At 34.8% G+C, this 22,222-nt stretch overlaps 2 protein-coding genes across 3 annotated transcripts; both read right to left on the bottom strand.

Annotated features, from left to right (window-relative positions):
• Window positions 1-2,185: 2,185 nt before the first annotated feature.
• bdkrb1 (bradykinin receptor B1) lies at window positions 2,186-4,638 on the bottom strand. Of its 2 annotated transcripts, none has more exons than XM_058750154.1 (2): window positions 4,541-4,638; window positions 2,186-3,378 (listed from the first exon to the last, which is right to left on the bottom strand). In XM_058750154.1, the coding sequence occupies exon 2, from the start codon at window positions 3,375-3,377 to the stop codon at window positions 2,301-2,303; it is 1,077 nt and encodes a 358-aa protein (XP_058606137.1). In that variant the 5' UTR covers window position 3,378; window positions 4,541-4,638; the 3' UTR covers window positions 2,186-2,300. The 2 variants fall into 2 exon arrangements, with proteins under 2 accessions (XP_058606137.1, XP_058606136.1); XM_058750153.1 differs by having other exon boundaries at window positions 4,536-4,619.
• A 3,372-nt stretch (window positions 4,639-8,010) lies between these two features.
• Window positions 8,011-11,819, bottom strand: bdkrb2 (bradykinin receptor B2). Its single transcript, XM_058749869.1, has 2 exons — window positions 11,725-11,819; window positions 8,011-9,667 (listed from the first exon to the last, which is right to left on the bottom strand). Exon 2 carries the CDS (start codon window positions 9,651-9,653, stop codon window positions 8,577-8,579), a length of 1,077 nt encoding a protein of 358 aa, XP_058605852.1. The 5' UTR covers window positions 9,654-9,667; window positions 11,725-11,819; the 3' UTR covers window positions 8,011-8,576.
• Between the last annotated feature and the right edge of the window lie 10,403 nt (window positions 11,820-22,222).

A 22,222-nucleotide genomic window follows, 5' to 3' on the forward strand; every position in this document is an offset into this window, starting at 1 on the left:
ATCTGAGCTCTCTTCCAATCAGCAAAGCATCATGTTAGCATCTTTGACCGCTGCAACATGTCTCACTTTTTACCATAAGTGCATAAATGAGGTTATGTCAAGTTCAACGAGGTGCATGCTGTGTGAAAGTCACCTGAGTAGGACATTGTCTATGTAGACGATACACAGGTTTTGGAACAGAGCTATAGTGTCCAGAATTTTTTTTCCCCCTAAATTAAAGCCAGAATGAGCCAACATATGTTATTGTGCATTTGGTTATGTTAGTATGTTATTGTGCATATACATCAGAATCAGAATCAGAATCAAAAAGAGCTTTATTACACACACAAGGTCTTGGTGTCAGGAACTTCCAGTGCAGAAAGTACAGACAAAGTGCAGACATACATGTACTTTAAGGTAAGGCTGTGCAAATAATCGAATGCGATGATCATGCGCATCTCGTCAGTAAAGCCGGTTCTGTGATTAGTAGTAACTCTCCATCACCTGCTTTCAGATGAAGCGCCATTTACTACACAGAACCATAGTTCACTGACAAGCTACAGAATATCGCGTTCATTATCAGCAATGTATCGCCAGCGATTATGAACGCGATATTGTGTAGCTTGTCAGCTATAAATGTATCGATTGATTTATTTTCCCTACATATACTAGGTAGAGTTAATCAGATAAAAATAAAAATAAAAATACCTTGAAATATCAGGTATTTTTTTATTTATTTGTTTGTTTGTTTGAAAAGTACTTAATGCATATAATGTAATTGTTCTGTAATATGTGACCTGTGATGGCAAAATTAGTTGCAATAAGCAAATTTTCAAAAATTAGTTCTTTTTATTTTCACAATCTCCATTTAAAAAAAAAACCTTCAAAATGATGTATGATTTGTTTTGAGAAAAATCGAGTTTAACGTTTTCGGAAAGTCCCAACGCAAAATCACCTAGCAATGTTGCATCTTTTCCTCCAGTTCTTTTCTTAATAATAATTACTATATTAATAATCACAATATAGCTATTTTCATTTTATATTTGTTATTAAAAAATAGAACAAAGATGCAAATAAACAGTAGAACAAATATAAGAAAGAAACAAATTAAATAGTGAGTGCGTTACTTTTTTTTCATCTTGCATCTAAACAGAAGCATTCAAGTAAGAAAAACAAATAGGCTAATCAAATATAAAAATCACTTTAGTGTATTCATTACAAATAAATTCGCTGTGAACATTCACAAACTATACCAAACTTGTGCTGAGGGGAAGCACCAGTCATCAAGAAGCGGAAATGAAAAAGGTACACCTCTCAGAAAACATACAAATAAAGATAATTTTATATGTTTAATTACTATTTAGAGCATTTAGAGCGATCGCTAGACGAGGGCTTAATTAACTCATTTTTGTGAAAAACTCATTGACGTTTTTCACTTCTTTTGCATGTAGTTCAAAATTAGCCCATGCATATTCAGACTCATTTTGCCAGCACGGGTCACATATATTCTATAATTAATGAAATTAATAAAGTAAAATAATAAAATAATTATTCAAACAAATTTATTAAGATAATCAGGTGAAAAGTAATTTTTATTTCTTAAAGTGCCCCTATTATGGATTTTTGAAAATGACCTTTCATGCAGTGTGTTACACAGCTCTAAGTGAATGAAAACATCCTGCAAAGTTTTATATCTGAAAGTGCACCATGTATAAAGTTATTGTCTCTCAAAAGAAAGAGTTGATTTTGAATCATTGAAAGGAGTTGTTTTTAAAATGAATCCCAAGCCGTTTCATGTTGACTTCAATGTGAAACATTAGCATATTGCCCGTCCGCTTGTTGGTCTTTTCATGTTGGTCTGAATGAAAATGCAAATTCATTCTTTGCCACTAGATGTCACTTTTGGAGCGGAAAAATAGCGGTTTCCCCGGTAACGCTGCACACAAAGCAGCACTGCACTCACAAATGCTGCTTTATGAGGCATTACAGGCACCATGAAATGGAAATGAGACCAATCGGACCAATCACCGAAGATTAGCGTCATGCAAAGGAGGGGTTTGGAAAAATGTATCGTTGAGTGAATCGTTTGGGAGTCGCTGAGCAAGTAAGGGAAAAATAAATGCATATAAGACAATGAAAGTGTTTTTTGACCTTGCATGCCAACCTGTTGTTGGGGACTCCCAAAACCAAAATATGAACCTTTCATTACCCATAATAGGGGCACTTTAAATTATTGAAAAAAAATTTGTTTGATATAAACCCTCATAATTTCATCAATACTAGAAATACTAGAATACTAGAAACGTTGTAAAAATCTTACTCTAGTCTTTCTCATATAACACAACAGGCTTGATTTGATTGGCGGTTGTCGTAGAGGTTAGACCCGTCCGCTGTAGCGCAGTCACATACGAGGAGCGTTTCCTTCTGTTATAGATGCTGCTGACTTTCCTCTTGAAATAGTTTCCTGAGCAAACATACAGCAGCGGATTCAGGCAGCTGTTTGAGAATGCAAGGTACACAGAAAACTGGCTTCCGATGTTTAGAAAGTGAGACCACTCATTCTCATCCAAAACCTTTAGATCACAGAGTAAGTCTAGCAAAGTTACGAAGTGAAATGGACCCCAGCAGATGAGGAAGAGCAGGGTGACGGTGCACACCAGGACCGTAGCCTTCTTGTCGTTTCTGTCCTCCGAATAACTGATGTCTCTCCGACGCTTCAAAGCCCGGATGATATTGATGCAGCAGAACGTTATGACCAGGAACGGCAGAGCGAAGCCCACCAGGTTCAGCTGCAGAAGATGAGCGAGTTTCCAAGTCCTGTCGGGATAATCCAGGTAGCATTCGACGGCTCGGTGACCTGGAATATCTTTCAGTTTTCGCATGACAGCCGTCGGAGCTCCCATTCCCAAACCGAACAGCCAAAGAACAACACAAATGAACTTGGCGTAGCGTTTCCGTCGCAGCCACATGGCCTTCATGGTCAAGGCGAGCGCGAGGTAGCGGTCCACGTTCACCATCACCAGCATGTAGATGCTGGTGTACATGTTGACGATGATGGAGAGGTTGACCACCTTGCACATGATCTCTCCGTAAGACCACATGAAATAGTTCAGGATGTTCATGGCCCAAAACGGCAGACAGACTAGCAGGATGAGGTCGGCCAGCGCCAGATTGCCGAGATAGATCTCAGGCACGCACCAGCGGCTTCCCTGGAGCAGGAACACTAGCAATACGAAAGAATTTCCCAGAATTCCTGTCAAGCACACGGTGAAGATGTACGGTGGAATGATGGAGTAGACTAGCTGCCACTCTGTTGAGTTGAAAAAATCCAGGTATGCTGGAGTGACGGATGCATTTGGAGGCTGAAGCGTCGCCAACGACACAAGCTCTGACTGCATTCTAGAAGAGAAAAGAGCATCATGAACTTCAGTCTTCTCAATTGGTTTACTTCAGTTGAAATTTGTTAATATTATAATTATTTAAATTTGGGAACTGCTGTTTTAAACGCCATTAGTTTAGAACCAGGGTTATTATAGTTAAAACTAAAACCATTAAAAAAAAAAAAAAATCACAAAATAACTTTTGTGGCTTGAAATAAAATAAACTATTAAAGTAAAATATTACAAACCTTATTTCATTTAAGCTAGATTCTCATTTTTAATGTGGTTTAATTTGTACTAAAATAATTAAAACTGAAATAAAAATGGGAAAAAAAAACATTAGGAATTAGAAAATGAATAAATGAACAACAAATTGAAAATTTTAAATTAAAATGAAAACAAAGTATATATATATAAAAAAAAAAAACGAATACATTTTTTTTAATACAAATAAATAAACTTTCTGAACTGACATCAGAAATTCTGTGTCTGATCTATTCCAGAGTGACTAGTATTAGTATTAGTATTTAGACTCTTAAGTTAAACTTTACAGTGTGTGAATGTGATTGCATTAGATGTAAAATATCAAAATGGAAATCTATTCAAATTATAATTTAGATTTGGGAACTGCTGTTTTAGAACTTTTGTTTACATTTGCGGTCTAATCTAAACGTACTTCAACAGCAACAAAAAATCACTCTTACATTACACTTTATGTGTCATTTATTGCAGGGATTTTTTTTTTTGTCATCCAAACCACTTTGATTTAAAATACTTTCTTGAAGTCCCTCTAAGGTAAACATTTATATTTCAATTATTAAACAACACATATGCATGTTCATGATTACCTGATGTTGGTTAATCAACCTATGACTTAAAGTAAACAAATAAAATATATATTTTATTTAAAAAAAAATACAAATACAAATACATATATATATATATATATATATATATATATATATATATATATATATATTTTATTTTTATTATTTTTTTAACTGTTTTTTATTGTTTTTACTTTAAAATGATTTGTTTTAATTTGACATTATTTTCTGATTTAATCAAGCTTTTCATCAGCACGTGATCCCCAATTTGGGGAACTCTAACCGGGGAATTTATTGTTAAAAAACTGCACAAACTTTGAATCATAAATAACAGATTGTCTTTGCTTACCTTACTTTTTCTGTATCTTTCTGGTGGACTGATATTCCTGGCTTCCTCCTCACCTGATCTTGCAGGAGCGTACAGTAAGAGACAGAGAACAGCTCAGTCTTTATAGCCTCATTCCTCCAGAGCCATTGAGCAGCTGCTGAGGCTGAATCTGTTTATACTCAGAGTTTTTCTTCCCTAGTTGAAGACACAAACACTGTTAACCCCCTGAAGAGAGACAGATGCAGCCTTCAGAGTAATGCAAACATAATGTATGTTGGCCAAAACTCTGATGTGGTGCTGGAATTAATTGGCTTGGTTTGTTATTAAGTGTTATATACTTCACGTAATACTCATAGAACATATAATACTGAAAATGACACAAATTGGGCAGTCAAGCAGTGTGACATTTTTATCATCTGTATTTATTATACCTGCAGTTTTTATGAGCTCATATTATATAACTAGTAAAAAACAGTTTGTCAAGACAAACTTTGCCCTGCTAAAAAAAACAATAGAAGCCCAATAGAAACCATCACAGAAATTCTAATGGTTTCCATTAAAATACCATTACAAACCATTAACTTTTTCCAGTAAAACCATTACAAAATTCCTTTTGTAGTGTGTTTTCCCACCAATAGAACCCATCACATATTATAGTTTCCATTGAAACCAATACAATTCCCATTATAACCATTAAATCTATTACATTTTCTGTTGTGTTTTGGGCAGGGTTCTATTGGTTTTTTCAGCAGGGTGGTATTGGCTAGAGAAAGCCTGAGTTTGAAGTTTAAAGGTTTGGAAATGATATTCTGGATGGTTGCAAAAAGATTGCTATGCAGTTGGATAATGGATTATATAATGATAAAGATTTGGATAGACAGACAGATAGATACATTTTATTATGGGATGGATGGATGGATATAGATAGATAGATGTAGTATTGTAAAAGGTTTCAGCTATTACACCGTATAATGCACACTTGTAATGTAACATATCTACCAGCAGAGGTCAGTCTTAGCTTCAGATGTGGGAGTGTGTAAATATTTCAAATGCAATGGGCAAAAATGGACCTCTAATGACTAACTGGTAATCAGTTCTGGGTCTCTTGAGTGCTTCTGCACACACTGCAGTGACTGACAGATTACTTCTGCATTCACAAAAAAGAATAACTTTATCACAACTAGTCTTCAATTGATGTTTTAAGTAGTAATATTTTTATATTTAATATGGAATGCATGCATGAAATGTCAAAAGTCACAAGTAATATGTACCTTGGATGTTCTGTTGACAACATGAGATCAGATTCTGTGAAGCAGAGAGTTTGAGATTGCTTTTGCAGAGCTATAACCAGATCAAACCAGTATTATTTTAGTACAATTGATATACTATTATAGCTTTTATTAATATTTTAGCTTTGCTTTTATTTAACAAAAAAATTATACTTTTTCATTTCAGTTTTAATATTTTAGTTACATTTATTTCTTCTTCATTTTTTTTTTGTTGATGTCTATAGTTTTTATTACATTTTACCACAGTTTTAGTTTTTGTTCAAGTTAAACTAAATGTTAAAAAAAATGTTAGCTTGGCAAATAGCAGAAATAAAGATTTTGAACTTTTTTGTTTGTTTTTATTTGTTTTAAGTGTTGCATTTTGTTTGGTCGTCAATGCTATATTTACATATGGTTATGTTTCTTCAATTCTGTGAATATATTGAATTTAACAGTAACCAACAGCTTCATAAATTACACATTTCGTACATGCATCTGAATGAAAGATCTTAATATAAGACTTAAATCTGAATATAAGTGACCTTGCTTAAGTTTAAGGAACCTCATGGCTCATTTCTAAAAGTAGAACTGTACATTTCTGAAAATAAAACTCATTTCTAAAAGTGAACTGATAGTTCACTCGACCTCTTACCCAGGTGAACTTTCTGACCTTAAAATGGTTTGAGTGAACTTTTTATAAACTGGAAGAAAAAAAAAAAAAAAAATAGTTACAATGTAACGAAGTTTAGTGAACTTAAAAATGCTGGTTGCTTATTTGTAAGATAACTTTTATTTTGTCTACAGTTTCAGATGCGAGTGTTGTTGATGAATATGAATATGTGGAAAACAACTGTTATAGTGATTCAGATTGAGAATGTATTTCTATTAATCCATTCAGTTGTAGTATTGGATTTGTTTCATGTGTTTAGAAAACGAAATAAGCCCTCACGAAGTCAAAAATACCCCTGAAAATCAAATCCACAGGGCCAGTGTTGCATAAAAATGTTCGAAGCGCTGGCGATGCAGCAAACAGATGTTATTTTTAAAGAAGGAGGTTTTGTTTTACAGACTATGATGAATTTATACCACTAATATATGCTTTATTTGAGGGAATGCTGACAGATTATAGTCCAGCCACCCATCCGCAATCATGAAGGTCCCACCACTCTGTGTTACCAACCACAGTCCTCTTAAAAACATGTCTGGCCATTGAGGTATCGCTGGAAAAACACTAGGAGCTTGTTATTCATAGACTCACAAAGAGGAACGGGTATAGAGTCATTACTGGAAAGTCTGTTCTTTAAAAACCAACTAGTCATTTTCTTACCCCGGAAACAAACACAGTCTGCAGAAATCATCGTCTGTCCGTCTCGCTCTGATATTTAACATGCATTGCACAGACAAAAAATGCTGTGATAGTACCATGTTTTTGAACAAAGTGTCACCGTCGAGTCACTGTATTCTCTGCAGTATTTTGTAAGGATAAGGATATATGTATAAATAGCCTATGCATTTACTGTATATTCATTTAGGAGACACTTTTCTCCAAAATGACAAGTATAAATGTGATTTTTAACGCATTTGCACTTAATTTGGCACAGGGGTATTAAAGTTAACTAAAATGAAAACCATTTGTGGTTTTTAAAAATGAGTAAAACCATAAATAATAATAATAATGAGCAAAAGCACAAAACTAAATGAATAAAACTTAAAATAAAAATGGAAAATATAAAAATAAAAAATATTAATAAAAACTATAACAGTATTTCAGTGATACTAAAATAACACTGATTTGATGGTATTTTGCAATTATTCTATTAATTTCAGAGCTTAATGATTATTAGCATTAACATACAAAAACTTTCTTTTCCAAAAAACACCACATAGCCATTTTTTATTTTTAGCATCTCAAAACATAAAATTAAAATGTACACAGTTTTATTTACAACATTTCAAAGTCACATCAAAACTGATGTATTAAACAAACATTACGTATACATGTATACATGCTTACACTTTTATATGACCTAATAAATAAATATAGACTGTAATCACTGAAATAAATGATCAAATCTGTTCAATAAAACCATTCAAGTTTAAATTATATCGTAATAACATACAAAATAAGGCAGAATCTATATATAGACCCACAGGCAGAATTATACCCTTTGATGCATGACGTCCACTGTAGTGGACAGATATATTTTCTGTCGCAGAAAAAAAAATGTATAAGAAAAATATTGTTTAAATCTGGATGAAAGTATTTCTGACATCCTATTTGGCTGAAATATATTTTTTTGGATTTAACACCTATTCCTGAGGCACTTGGTGCATCTCCTCTTCCCTCTGCCTTTTTGAATACATTATGCAATATATCTCAAAACAACAACAACAGCAAAAAATGATATAAAGACAACAATTAAATGTAATCGTAGACAACACTTTTGTGGTTCACCAGTTGTTGGTTGGGACATGATGCTACAACTTAATGGTTCAAATGGCTTCCAAATATCGGTCCACTGTAGTGGACACCATACATGAAAGGGTTCATTTGTACCTATGGACATTTGATGCATAATGGTCTTAATATCTTGTGAAGATCTGTAAATTTGACGAAGGATTACAAAGAAATGGCAAGTAACATGCTGAATTAAATCTGAAATAGAAACACTGAAATAGTATGTTCTTGTAAAACATGCATCAATAATCTATTTACAACTTCCGTCAAAATTATTAAACAAACATTAAATTATCGTTTTAATTTGTGCCTATTGACATTTCGTACATAATGTTCTTAAAATGTCGTGAAGGTCTTTAAGGTTGACGAAAGCTGTGATCTTGTAGAACTGCTTGTCGAATCATTTTTTTTTTCCGTAAGTTGCTTCATCAGCTCTTTGACCTTCTTCCTGAAGTTCTTGCCCACGATCACGTAGAGTATCGGGTTCAACACGCTGTTGCTCAAAGCCAAGTAGGTGAATATCTGATTGGAAACGTCCACAGCGGTTTCAAAGTCGCATCCGCTGAAGATGCCAAAGCGCATCAGGATATCCATGAGGGTCACAAGGTGGAACGGCACCCAACACAAGAGAAACACCATCAGCACCACCAGCACCAGGACGGTGGCTTTCCTTTCAGTGTTTTCCGCATTGAAGCGGTCGATGACCTGCTCACGCAACGCTCGGATGATCTTCAGCGTGCAGTAGGAGATCACCAAAAATGGGACGATGAAGCCCAGCAAGATGAGAAGAATGTCGCACACGAGGCCGATGTTGGGGTTCGGATAGTTCAGAATACATGCCGTGATGTTCAGCTCCGGGATGAATCGAGTGTCCCGGAAATGAAGCGTTGGGCTGCTGAAGATTAATCCGAAAACCCAGACGGCGATGCAGTTGAGCTTGGCGCACCGCGGTCGCCTCATTCTACCGCGTGACAATGCGTGGGCCAGTGCAATGAAGCGGTCGGCGCTTACCAACACTAGCAAGTAAATACTGCAAAACATGTTCATTCTGATGCCTGTGTTGACTAGTTTGCACATGAGCGAGCCGAATCGCCAGTTAAACCCATCGATGCTGTTGATGGCCCAGAACGGCAAACACAAGACCAACAGGAGGTCAGCGGCCGCCAGGTTCCCCAAGTAGATTTCCGCCACCGTACACGCTTTCTTATGCAGGCCGAAGACCAGCAGGACGAAGACGTTTCCCAGGATTCCCAGCACGCAGATGGTGAACATGAAAGTAGGCTGCATGACGTACAACCAGTCCCACATTTCCCAATGCGGACACTGGGTGTCGTTGGTGAGGCTGTTCCCGGAGACGTTCGTAGGGATTGTGGAAAGGATGGATGATGTTGTTACTTGTATGTCGTGCTCCATGTTTCTATGAATATCTGTGGAGAGATGTTCAGTGTCAGTTTACATTTAATCTGCTCACCAAGGCTGCATTTATTTGATCAAAAACACATTATTGTGAAATATTATTACAATTTAAAATAACCATTTTCTATGTGAATATCTGTTAAAATGTAATTTATTTCTGTGACCAAAGCTGAAGTTTTAGCATCATTACTCCAGTCTTCAGTGTCACATGATCCTTCAGAAATCAATTTAATATGCTGATTTGCTGCTCAAGAAACATTTCTGATTATTATCAATGTTGAAAACTGTTGTGCTGATTCATATTTCACACGTTTGATTAACGGAAAGTTCCATTAGAAGTCGTCACTTTGAATAAAAAGTGTCACCTCCAACTTTTGAACGGTAATGTTTGATGGTTTTCACAAAAATATATTGGGCAGCACAACTGTTTTGAACATTGATAATAATCAGAAATGTTTCTTATGCAAATCGGCATATTAGAATGATTTCTGAAGGATCATGTGGCACCGAAGACTGGAGTAACTTTATCACTACATCACTGGAATGAATTACATTTTAAAATCTACTCGCATGGAAAACAGTTATTTTAAATTGCAATGATATTGAACTATTTTACAGATTTTTAATCAAATAAATGCAGCCTCAGTGAGCAATAAGAGACTTCTTTCAAAAACGTAAAAATTGTAACCATTCCATATTCTTGCCTGATAATGTAGTTTGGTAAAGGAATGGCTGTCAGCATTTACTCATGCTCATGTCGTTTCAAACCCATTTTGCATGGAAAATAGCAGCATTACATGTTTTCACATTAAAAAGGAAGTAGTGATTTGGAACAGCTTGTGGGTGAGTAACTCCTGGAATCCTGGAAGTGGCATCTACGGTATGAAAGCATTGTGCAGTTGCATAATATTTCCAGTGTGATTAGGGAAACTGTCTGTCAGGCTGCTGATTAGTTGGAAAAAACAGCAGGGGAAGGAAATGAACAAACTTCAAATTTAATCTTTTTTATAGCTCCACTGATCAGTTAGTCATCAGAGGATTCAGCCTTTTTAGTCAGACTTTCTAATCGCTGTTAACCAGAGGCCAGTTGCATGAAAGTTTGTCTTACAAGTTAGTCATCTATTTTTTTTTCTTAAAAAACTGGTCATCTTTTTTTTATTTTATTTGGTTACCTGGATAGTGTAAACTGAATCAAAAAATAAGACTGATTACACTTTGGTAGTGCACTGTTAGTTGGTCAGACTAGTTCTTAAGACTGTCGTAACATAGAGCTGGCCCCAGAACTAAGTCTTATTCGTGTCTGTTCATCTCAGGATGTTAATTATGGGACTGTCTGAAACTGCTAATTAATGCTTGAACTAATATACAGTACCATGCAGACGTTTGGGGTCGGTGAGATTTTTAATGTTTTTGAAAGTCTCTTCTGCTCGCCAAGGCTGCATTTATTTGATCAAAAATACATTACATGATTTTTCAAGATTCTTTGATGAATAGAAAGTTGAAAAGAACAGCTTTTATAGAAATCTTTTGTAACATTATAAATGTCTTTACTGTCACTTTTGATCAATTTAATGCACATTTACTAATGTAGTAAATACATTACTAGTTAGTCAGTGTGCGTGAGTCCATTGATGCTCACAAACACAAGTCGTGTTGAGGTAACCATAGCAACAACCAGCCGCTTTAGCGATTTGCATATGAAACTATTAACACATTTAGATCGATACAGATAAACCTGACAATAATGTACATTTTGTTTAAAAAGTTATTACAAAATCTGCCAAATATGTACTGCAGTTTCAAACTGAATTAAAAATGCTTCTCTTGCTTTTGCCTTTCTCTTTAGCTTTTCTTTTTGCTTTTTTCCCATGTTGTTCTACTTCAGTAGAAACAGAACATGTTGTTTCAGGATATTCCTTTGAGCAAATATGTTGTAATAGTTTTTGGCTCTTTATCATTTGATCATTTGATTTGGCGCAGTCAACACATCTAATCCTCACAGTAGGTAAATTCAGTTTAAAATGCCACATTGTTTGGCAAGACATCATTGAAACGGTGTTGTACGTACCTCACTCCTCTAAAAAAGCAGATCCAGATGTGTGGTTTCTCCCGCAGATGTGCTGTTTTCCTGTGTGCCGTGCTTTAGTGCGCTCACGGCACGGCCTGACTCTTAAATGAGTGGGAGATCCACATTACTCTGATGTCAGACCTGGTCTCCACCCTCCGGCTTTTCCCTTCTGTATTTACTGGAAAACTCAGAAGCAGCCGCCTGGACTGAAATAAATAATGCAGCATGTTTCCCTTTATTGGTCAATATACAGACAGATAAGAGAGTCCAGGGGTGTCTTTCTTTATTGGGTTTTAGTCTTGCTCGGCAGTTAATTTGTCAGTTTTAATGCTCTGAATCAGAGAAATAAAGTCATGACCTTGTGAAAGTGTGTTTATAAATCCACCAACATCCCAGCTGCTGCTGACATCATTATGGGGTGAAAATAGAAAATTGAGATTTTTGAGTGATGAATCTTTGCCAGAAACTAATCTTCTGTTTTTGCTGTTTTTACATACTTTTGCTGTTCAAAACTGAGGCAAGCATCTCTTAGGCTCTCAGGGACTCCTCTCTGATCCCTCAGATGCCAAATAATAAGTATTAAACTTCATTTTTAATATGTGATCAGGCTTTTTTTCTGATCATTTTTGCCTGTCTTTTTTAAAATCTTTTTTTTTAAGTTTATTGACAGATTATTGGAGTAGGTTTTACAATACGATACCATTTCAGTCTTTCTACTTCATAATTGCATGTTCAATAAAATGTTACTTGCTGTTTCTTTGTAACTAATTGTGAAATCTGCTAGGAATTTCTTAAAAAAAAAAAAAAAAAAAAAAACCAGCATAGCAACACCCTGGCAACCACCCACAATCTCCTGAAGACCATGTAAAAAGCAAAACTTTCTCAGAACATTTTCATTAACTGGGTAGTTCTTTAAATCTATTCCTCTGTAAAACATCTGGATCAGTGATTAACAATCCTACAAAACAAATGTCTAAACGGTAAACGGACTGCTTTACTTTTTTCCGTTTGCTCTGTTTGAGCTCGAATGCTTTTGGTCTTTATATATATATATATATATATATATATATATATATATATATATATACTTTTAACACATTTTCAACTAAAAGAAAACTTTGAGATATAACGTAACATTGTCGTTGTATAATGCCTAATCATAAAAAAAATAACATCTTTGTCGTTAAACGTCATTTAAGTAAACAAATATATTTGAATATTCAATTTTATGAGCCCAAATATTCGAAAACAATATTTCTGAAAAATGCCCATCCCTAGTAAACACTAAATCATGATATGGTTGGTTGCTGAGGTGTTCTGACCTTTATTATCTTCAAGATGAAAGATCAGCTCTGATGGGAAGAGTTTGCTTTGTGTGGAGGTCTGAATACAATAAGATTCAAACTTTATTAGAATCGATTCCAATGTTGTTTCCATTTAAAAATCACAGTGGAGGCAAGCGGACACCACAAAACCATTATTGAGGCCAAGCTGTTAGTTTACAGACCTCAAGATTAAAATCACTTCTCAAAAGTGTCTCATAGGCCCAAAAAACAGCGTCATTTAGCGCTTACCGAACACTTACTGTGTGTTAGTGGTTTTATTGCTCTGTTGAGGATATGCAGCTGTCGGACGTTACTAATGTAAATCACACTAATGCTAATGGATCTCTGATAGGGGCTCATTGTCATTATGCACATAACTGTGCTTTCTGACGTAATTACATTTGATTTGCTACGTTCAGAAAGGAATACTAGCATACTGCACACACAGTGTGTACTAATTTTTTTTTTTTTTTAAAGAATACATTATGCAGTGATAAACACTGAAAACAGTAGTATCCTCCACTGTTGTCAAGTGAGGACAGAAGTTTGGCATTTTTAATCCGATTTTGAACAAAACTGCTATTGATCAATAAATAGAAAGTTCAAAAGAACATTTATTAGAAATCTTTTGTAACATTAAAAATGTCTTTACTGTCACTTCTCTTTTCTCTATCCTTGCTAAATAAAATTATATTAATTTCCACAAAAATGTGCATCAGAACAACCGTTTTCAACATTGATAATAATCAGAAATTTTTCTTGAGCAGCAAATCAGCAAATCAGCATATTAGAATGATTTCTGAAAGATCATGTGACACTTATGATGCTGAAAATTTGATTACAGAAATCAATTACAGTTTAACATATATCTGTATAGAAAACAGTTATTTTAAATTGCAATAGTATTTCACAATTTTACTGTTTTTACTGTATTATTTTGGTGAGCAGAACAAACATCTTTAATTTAAAAAAAATCTGAATTGTTCCAAATTTCTGACCAGTAGTTTAGATCATCCAAATGTGCCACACATGCAAAAATAGCATGTTTTGGATGCATATTATTATATAATGCAGAATTCTGAATGGTGCTTGTGTCAGATTTTTTCTGAAAATAGGACAATGTCTGGGTGAAATGGATTCAGTTCTGGGCTGCAGATTCAGCATTGCTCCCTTGAGAAAGACACTTAGTCAAATTGAAATGCAGTTCAAAAACATATTTTTCTTGCATATCTGATTTATTTATGAGTCAAAAATAATGTTCAATGTTAAAAAATGCAGGTCCAGGCTTGATTATTCATTGGGAATCGGTCGATTCATGAAATAGGCTGTTACTTATAGAATGGAGTCAGATGGAAGATCATTTTTAAAGATGGAACAAGTTTAGCATGAAATGAGATCAGAAACACAGTATTAATAAGCTAACAGGGTCAGTCATTATTTGATGTTGAGTTGAAACATGTTTGTCAGTTTTTCCCACTGTACCGTCATCATGATGTTGGTAGAAAACGAAAGCGAGTTGTTGCATTTTGATTGAAAGATTGTGAAGACTTTTTTTTCTTTGTGTGAAGAAAGCAAATGCAATCAGATGTCTTTCTTTGTTTTGTTTGATATCATTGCAATATATTGAACCAATATCGCTGACCTTCTGAGATGCATACTTTCATCAAAAGCAATAAGTGAAGAGAGTCCAGGAAATACTGGACATGTTTGGCAACTTGAGCAGATGGAAATGATTTACAGAGTTTCATATAAGTCATATTTTCAAGCTTAAATCACAGTTGCTGAAGTGCTTTGGTTTGCTAAGAAACACAGTGACTGACCGCAGTCAACATGTTGTGTTAAAATGACAATTTCATTATGTCCGATGGAAATTCTGAGATGTTTTGTTGATGAGTGAACACCCCATTGGGTCACTAGGGACTGACTCTAAAAACTTTACACATACCGAATGTGTTAAAAAAACATAAAAAGGGTCAAAATTGTATCTAATATATCACCATACTTCTCCAGTTGATTGATTACATAAAATATTACATTAAAACAGTGCATGCACACTTTTTGGTATTACAGGTTTTGAAATGTTATGTTTAAATAGGGCTGGGTGATATGGCCAAAAAAATTAAAAATTACTAAATTCCATGGTAAAGAAAATATTCATATGTATTTGTATGAAAAACAGTAGTCTGAATACATTTAGTCTAAATGCACAAATGCTATAGCTTAATCACTAAATATACTGTAATTATATTCCCTTACTCCTTTAATACTTTTACTTCATGTTTACATTAATAATATCATAACATTTCTTAGGATGGTCCCACATTAATGCCACAATACAGTAGAGCAGTTAGTGTTACTACAGTAAATCCAAGGTAAATGCTGGCAATTTAAAGACTGAAAAGTCTTCTGTTTTTCGATGTGCGGTGTTTCTCCTGTTTGTCAGCGCTGTTTAAACTCATTCAAATCACAGAGTCATTTGTGTTGTTATCTAATTTATAAAACATCAACTAATTGAATTTGACCGCTGGATGAGGCCAGGTTCAAAGCTCCTGTTTCATTTTGTTGACACACATTACTCCATAAATCAGGAGATACTGTCAACAGACAGAAAGAAAATAGCTATGTTTTTAGTAATGAAATGTTGGTGAATTCTATATGAACAAACCCCTCAGTAAAAACCTACAGAATACGATGTTTTCGCCTGTATTATCTCACATGTAATGTTTTCATTTACAGTCAGTTTACATACCTGATCAAAGTTGCATATAGCAAATTTTTTTTTGTTTCTTTCATTTGTTTCATTCATGAATATGTACTGTATGTTCAGTTCAGAAAGTCACATATTCTCCGAGGAAACAATGGAGATGAACGTTCAGGCACAACAAAAGCTTCAGGACGTTTCAAAGGAATAGTTCACCCAAACACAACAATTCTGTCATTCGCACTCTGCTGGTGGTTTTAAGGTGCGTTTTTGTCTTTGAAAGTAAGTCATACAGGTTTGGAAGGACATGAGGGTGAGCAAATGAAGACAGAGCTTTTATTTTTAGCTGAACTATCACTTTAAATTAGTATTTTTTAAATGAATATTACAATTTCTGGACACACACAGACACACACATGTCTGGTTTGCTGTCCTTTTGGAGACTCTCCATAGGCGTAATGCTTTTTCTACTGTACAGACCGTATATTCTATCGCCCTACACCACCCCTACACCTAAACCTACCCCTTACAGGAAACTACAGGCATTTTTAGATTTTCAAAAATCTTCATACTGTGAGATTTATTAGCTGGTTTACCCGTGACACGAGTCCCCATGAGTCTGTGTGTATTCAGGTTTAAGTCCCCACCTGAATAGAAAAACAGGTACACACACACACAAACACACACACACACACACACACACACACACACACACCACACACACACACACACACACACACACACACACACACACACACACACACACACACACACACACACACACACACACACACACACACACACACACACACACACACACCACACACACACACACACCACACACCACACACACACACCACACACACACACACACACACACACACACACACACACACACACACACACACACACACACACACACACACACACACACACACACACACACACACACACACACACACACACACACACACACACCACACACCACACACACACACACACACACACACACACACACACACACACACACACACACACACACACACACACACACACCACACACACACACACACACACACCACACACACACACACACACACACACACACACACACACACAGAGGCTGATATTTTATTTTTTATTATATTTAGGATGTAAAATTGAAAGAAATCATGATTAGTTGTTCCATTCTGTCGATATAAAAATAAAAAATGAAAATAAATAAAACATTATTTATTCTGAGCCAAACAAGGGAAAATAGCACACAGTAATCTTCATCATTGTGCAGATTTATGATGCAGAGCTGTGTTTGTATTTCAGAACAGAATGAAGTAATTTTAATGTGTTGATTTGGTGTCTGGGTTTCTTTATGAATATATTTTTAACATGTGGTTTTGAAATGGTCTTGAGCTGTGGAAAGTTTTAGGGCACATCACAGCTTTCAAAACTCGTCATGTCGACACATTAGACGTCCACACTTACACAAACAGCACAGCAACTATACCAGGGTTATTATCTTTAACTAAAACAGCAAAACAACATTTTCATTACCTTAAAAAATTAATAAAATAAATATACCTAGTTTTTTCACCTAGTTGCCAAGTCAGCATTTTTCAGTTTTGTTAAATTAAAGTACTAAAATAATTACAAGTAAATAAGTTAAAAATGAAAACCTAATAAATAAAAATAAATAAAATAAAATAATAAACATGATATAAACACTGAACAAAATTACCAAGACTATAACAACACTTAAAATTACATAAGAAAATATAAAAGTAACCATTGAAAAATACTTGAAAAAAGTAAATAAACAAAACAAAATGAATATCTTTAGAAAAATAACTTTTTTATTTTATTTTTATTTTTTTTAAACTAAAGTCCAATTCAAAGTGATACTAAAATAACACTAAAGTGCTACGGCAAAATGCTAATTCATCAAAATTACAATCTGCTTTTCATAATACAGAAAAAAAAGTAAAATACATCCAGAATTTGAATGTCATCCAGACAAAAGAAACCAAAACTTTATTAGCTCCAATTTTCCTAGTTTTCAGCGTTGTTCCCCGCTTCACCCAGCACCCAAAACCACAGCCACATTCAAAGTCCACAAACATGTTTGAAATTCATTATTGTGGGTGTGCCGGCTGAACGTGCTCATGTCTGGACGGCATGGAGTCATCTTAAACTTGTTTCTTCAGTATAATGATGTCTAACTCAGTAAAGCTCTGCCAGCTCTCCAGACGCACCACACCGAACCAAACCAGAAAACACAGAGAAGTTTTCCACAGCGCACTCAAATTACCTTCGTGAAGGAAACGCTCATGAACGTGACTGCTTTCTGCCAGGAAAACTCAAATTATGCAGTGCTGTTTGAACGTGTTCCAGGGTCTAACCCTGTTCTTAAAATATTTTACTATGGTGTTACCAGGGTACTTTTTTTTTTTTTTTTTGACGTAGCATGGCAATGCAAAAGTTAAACTAACTGTTTTTTAAAACCACAGTTTAAAAATATAAAATGCTCCATTCGGTTCTGAACAATACTATAAACATTATCGTGTGCTATTTTTTCTTCTTTGCTCAGAAAAAGTCTCATTCATTCACTCACTCACTCACTGGATCCTACCATGGGATTACCATGGTATTTCAAATTGTTTTTATGTTTAATCATTTAGCAGATGCTTTTATCCAAAGTGACATTTTTACAGTTTTTCTGGATTGCTAACACATCTGTGTTAACTGATTAATTTGGCACAATTTTCCAAACCATTCATACAGTTCTCGAAACAAAGACATGTTTCTCAAAACTTTTAAACACATTCCACATGCTTTCACACATGCTCCAATTTGCTCAATGTTTTCTGCAAAACTCTACACAATAACAGCATCATTTTGCACAGGTTTAACCATGTTCTCATTTAGAAAACACAAACACACAATATAATTAACTCACGCATCATAAAATTAACTCAAACAGTGCACATTTATGGTACATGGTAGTGGGAGACAAAGAGGAATAGGAGGAGAAAAAAAAAATGAAGGGGATGAGGTCAAAGGTCATTTGTTACTGATGAAATACAAAGCACTATAGTTGACCACGTTCTTCTGCATGGACTGACCATGAGGGAAGTTGGCCTACAGGCTTCTACAAAGTTTCAATACTACTGACACATACAATATAATTGCAGTACATAGCAGCAGTACTTCAGATGAGAGAACTTTCATTATTCTGTGTACAGTACATATTGTAGCGCACACCCTCAAACTCATTACTGTTGAATTGATTTGTAGCCAAGTAGTCCTTACATGTCCTCTATTTTTGCAGAACTGAGAGTCGACTGTCCAGGGGAGGCAGATAAGTATTTTTTCAGAAGACTAAGAAACTGCTATAACAAATAAGGATACTACCAATACTGTAATGCAATTTGGCTGAGGATGCTGAATGAATGAATTTATTTATTTACAGTAACTGACAGTATATTCCAGTGTGTGTTTACTGTATATTCAGTTGTTTGGTCTTTGAACTTTTGTCTTCTAGTGCTTTTCATCTACTGTAAGATCTCTTTACAGAAGTGTAATGAAAGTAAACTGAAAGTTTATTGCTGAGTTTTACTGTATCTGCACCCCTCTACAGTATTTATGCCGTATACTGTAACAGACATTGACTAGCAAAAGGATTCCTGTTTCCCAAAATGATGTTTTTTTGTAACAGTGTTTTGAATTGATCTCACTAGTGTTCTCTAGACAGGAACGTAGTCTGAGTATTTGACAGGTTTGTGTATCATCTGAGGCCAAAGTTTGAGTTTGACAAAAGAGAACATGTTTTTGACTAAACTATTTGATTTTGACCTGGAAGTTTGCACAAGTTGGTGTGTAATTTTGAGATTGTGTTTATAGTTGTGAGAAAATGGTGAATTGTGTGTTAGAAATCGAGAAAAACTGTAATAATCATAAATAATAAGAATGAAAAGTAGATAGAATAGAAATAGAATACATGGAGCTAGGGTTAGAGGGTAAAGTTATTACTTTTTATAATAAAAAAGAACACAAGACAGAACAGAGAATGCTAGTCTTAAATTTTTGTTAAAGGGGTCATATATGACGTTGCTAAAAGTAACATTATTTCGTGTATTTGGTGTAATGCAATGTGTTTACGCGATTTAAGGTTAAAAAAACACACCATTTTCAACATACCGTACATTATTGTCGCTCCTCTCGATTTTTACAAAGCTCATTGTTCTGAAAAGCGAGGCGTGCTCTGATTGGCCAGCTATCCAGTGCGTTGTGATTGGCCGAATACCTCAAGCGCATGACGGAAATGTTACGCCCCTTACCATATTTGGAATATCAGCTTCCATGGTGGCTATGGCAACAATACTACAGCAAGAATAAAAGTAATGCCTTCTTTATTTGCATATACATTTGGGCGGTGTTATGCAAATCTTTCCGCACAGTGATGTAGATGTATGGGGGCGTGTTTAAATGAGGCGTTTTAGGAAGGCGTGGTCGAGTCTTAACTTTTAGAAAGAATATCTCGTTGGGTTTGAGACTTTAATCTTTAAACTTTAACAGACCTTATCCAATTCACCTTATCCGAACAGCTTTTAACACTCCAAAGAGAAAGGAAAACATTCAAAATTGAGTCATATGACCTCTTTAATAAATAAAAAGAAAACAAGTACATAGAATAGAAATATAATAGAGAATGCAAGTGTTGGAGGATCTAGTGTAGATTTTGGTGTCTGGGTTTTTATTTGTTTAATTTTATTTTTTGGACATGGTAATACATAGGTACAACCTCACTCAAAAAACTACATACATTACTACATTAAAAAACCCAGATCAACCCAATCAAAGAATATGCTGCATTATAATAATTAAAATAAATATATTGTGCCATGTTCCCTAGTTTGCTCAGAATTAGGCTATTTATTTATTTATTTCAGACAAACCAAGAGCGTGTTTTTGGTCATGATTTGGTAATGCTGAGTAGTTGTTGTGGAGCTGTACCATGGTACCATCTTCACGAGTGAATCTCTTTTGAGTGTCTGTGTTGTAATTGCTGTTCTCTGCTGATTTAGTAAGCTGCATATGGTCATGTCAGGAAGTGTTTGTGATGGTTGTAATGTCACTTCAGTTTACAGACACACTCATCACGTTATGTAAGCGAAGATAAACAAACTCTCCTGTGACATGATGGAAAACTTCAGCTCTCGATTTACGCAAGGAGCAGTTCACCCAAAAATGAAGACACTGTCATTATTTATTCTCCCTCATGTCATTCACATCTCAATCTTTAAAGAATCATCTACTCACACGGACACTCTCAAAGAAACTACAAGACTCACCCTTGTACCTTATTTACCCCTAAACTGTGCAGATTAGTACTTCAAAAGGCCCCGATTTTGTACTGGTTTTCTGAGCGTGAAGCATCATATGCAAATAATGTTATTATATTTAACTAATGGCTGTTTTATTATTGGATGAAGTATTCCTTGAAGTGTTTTCTGTTCATTCAGCAAACCATCATTCATCACTGTTATTAGAAGAACCTTAATTCAGGATTTGTTTGCTGTAGTTAGTTATCATCATCATTTACCATTTTCATTGTCAATCATAGTCATTATTATTGTCATTACCAATCAATATTATACTACAGATTTGTTGGTTAAAGTGAATTCTTTTAGCATCAGCGCCCCCTGCTGGCTCACATCAGTGTTGTAAGGCACAGTTCACACAGTAATCTTCATTAGAAGTTTAGTATTATTATTTTTTTTATTACTTTGGTATTTATAATAATAATGATAGTTATTATTATTTATTATTTGCTTATTTAAATTCTTTAAATGTATGGGAAGTGGTTTGTTTATTTGTTTGTCTATTTATTTATTCATTCATCCATCTCTGCCCTTGTAAGGAAGCCTTTTTTTTTGCTTGAAGATGATTATAAAAGACATCTTCACTGACATTGCATATTCAGCTCAACAGTTATTTTTCTGTTTTTGGACACATTTTTCTCTCGCTTCTTGTGTTGTTTGAGGTCATTCCTCTAATGAGACTGTTTTTGTAGGTGTTTGAGGTTTAGGGTAAACGTATCTATTAAGCACACTTCCATTTTTGAGCTCAGAATATAAAAAGAAAAAAATAATTTATTATCCTACTTTATGTCTTAACCAATTAATGTGTTTGTTACTATATACCTCCTGTAATTTCAAGTCAATCAGATCATTGCACGCTGAGATATGAGTCTCCATGTGTTCACGCTGTCTGGCGGCTATTTTAAAAGCTGTCTAAATACTTTCACCAAAAGAGCAGCCCCTTAAATGTGCGTTTTTTAGATGTGTAAGCCTTTATTTTGGGTAAGTTTCACTACTTATTGTAAAATTAAGAGATTAATGTTCAGACTTTTGCATTATAATCTGGAACATTATAATCTTGCATTATAATTGGATGTGGGAAATAATTACATTAG

The sequence above is a fragment of the Onychostoma macrolepis genome, chromosome 17 (genome assembly GCF_012432095.1).
Source record: "Onychostoma macrolepis isolate SWU-2019 chromosome 17, ASM1243209v1, whole genome shotgun sequence".
Taxonomy (NCBI): Eukaryota; Metazoa; Chordata; class Actinopteri; order Cypriniformes; family Cyprinidae; genus Onychostoma; species Onychostoma macrolepis.

Bases quoted from the DNA above. Each gene is read 5' to 3' on its own strand.
- bdkrb2 (XM_058749869.1), bottom strand. From the start codon at position 9,653: ATGGAGCACGACATACAAGTAACAACATCATCCATCCTTTCCACAATC.
- bdkrb1 (XM_058750154.1), bottom strand. From the start codon at position 3,377: ATGCAGTCAGAGCTTGTGTCGTTGGCGACGCTTCAGCCTCCAAATGCA.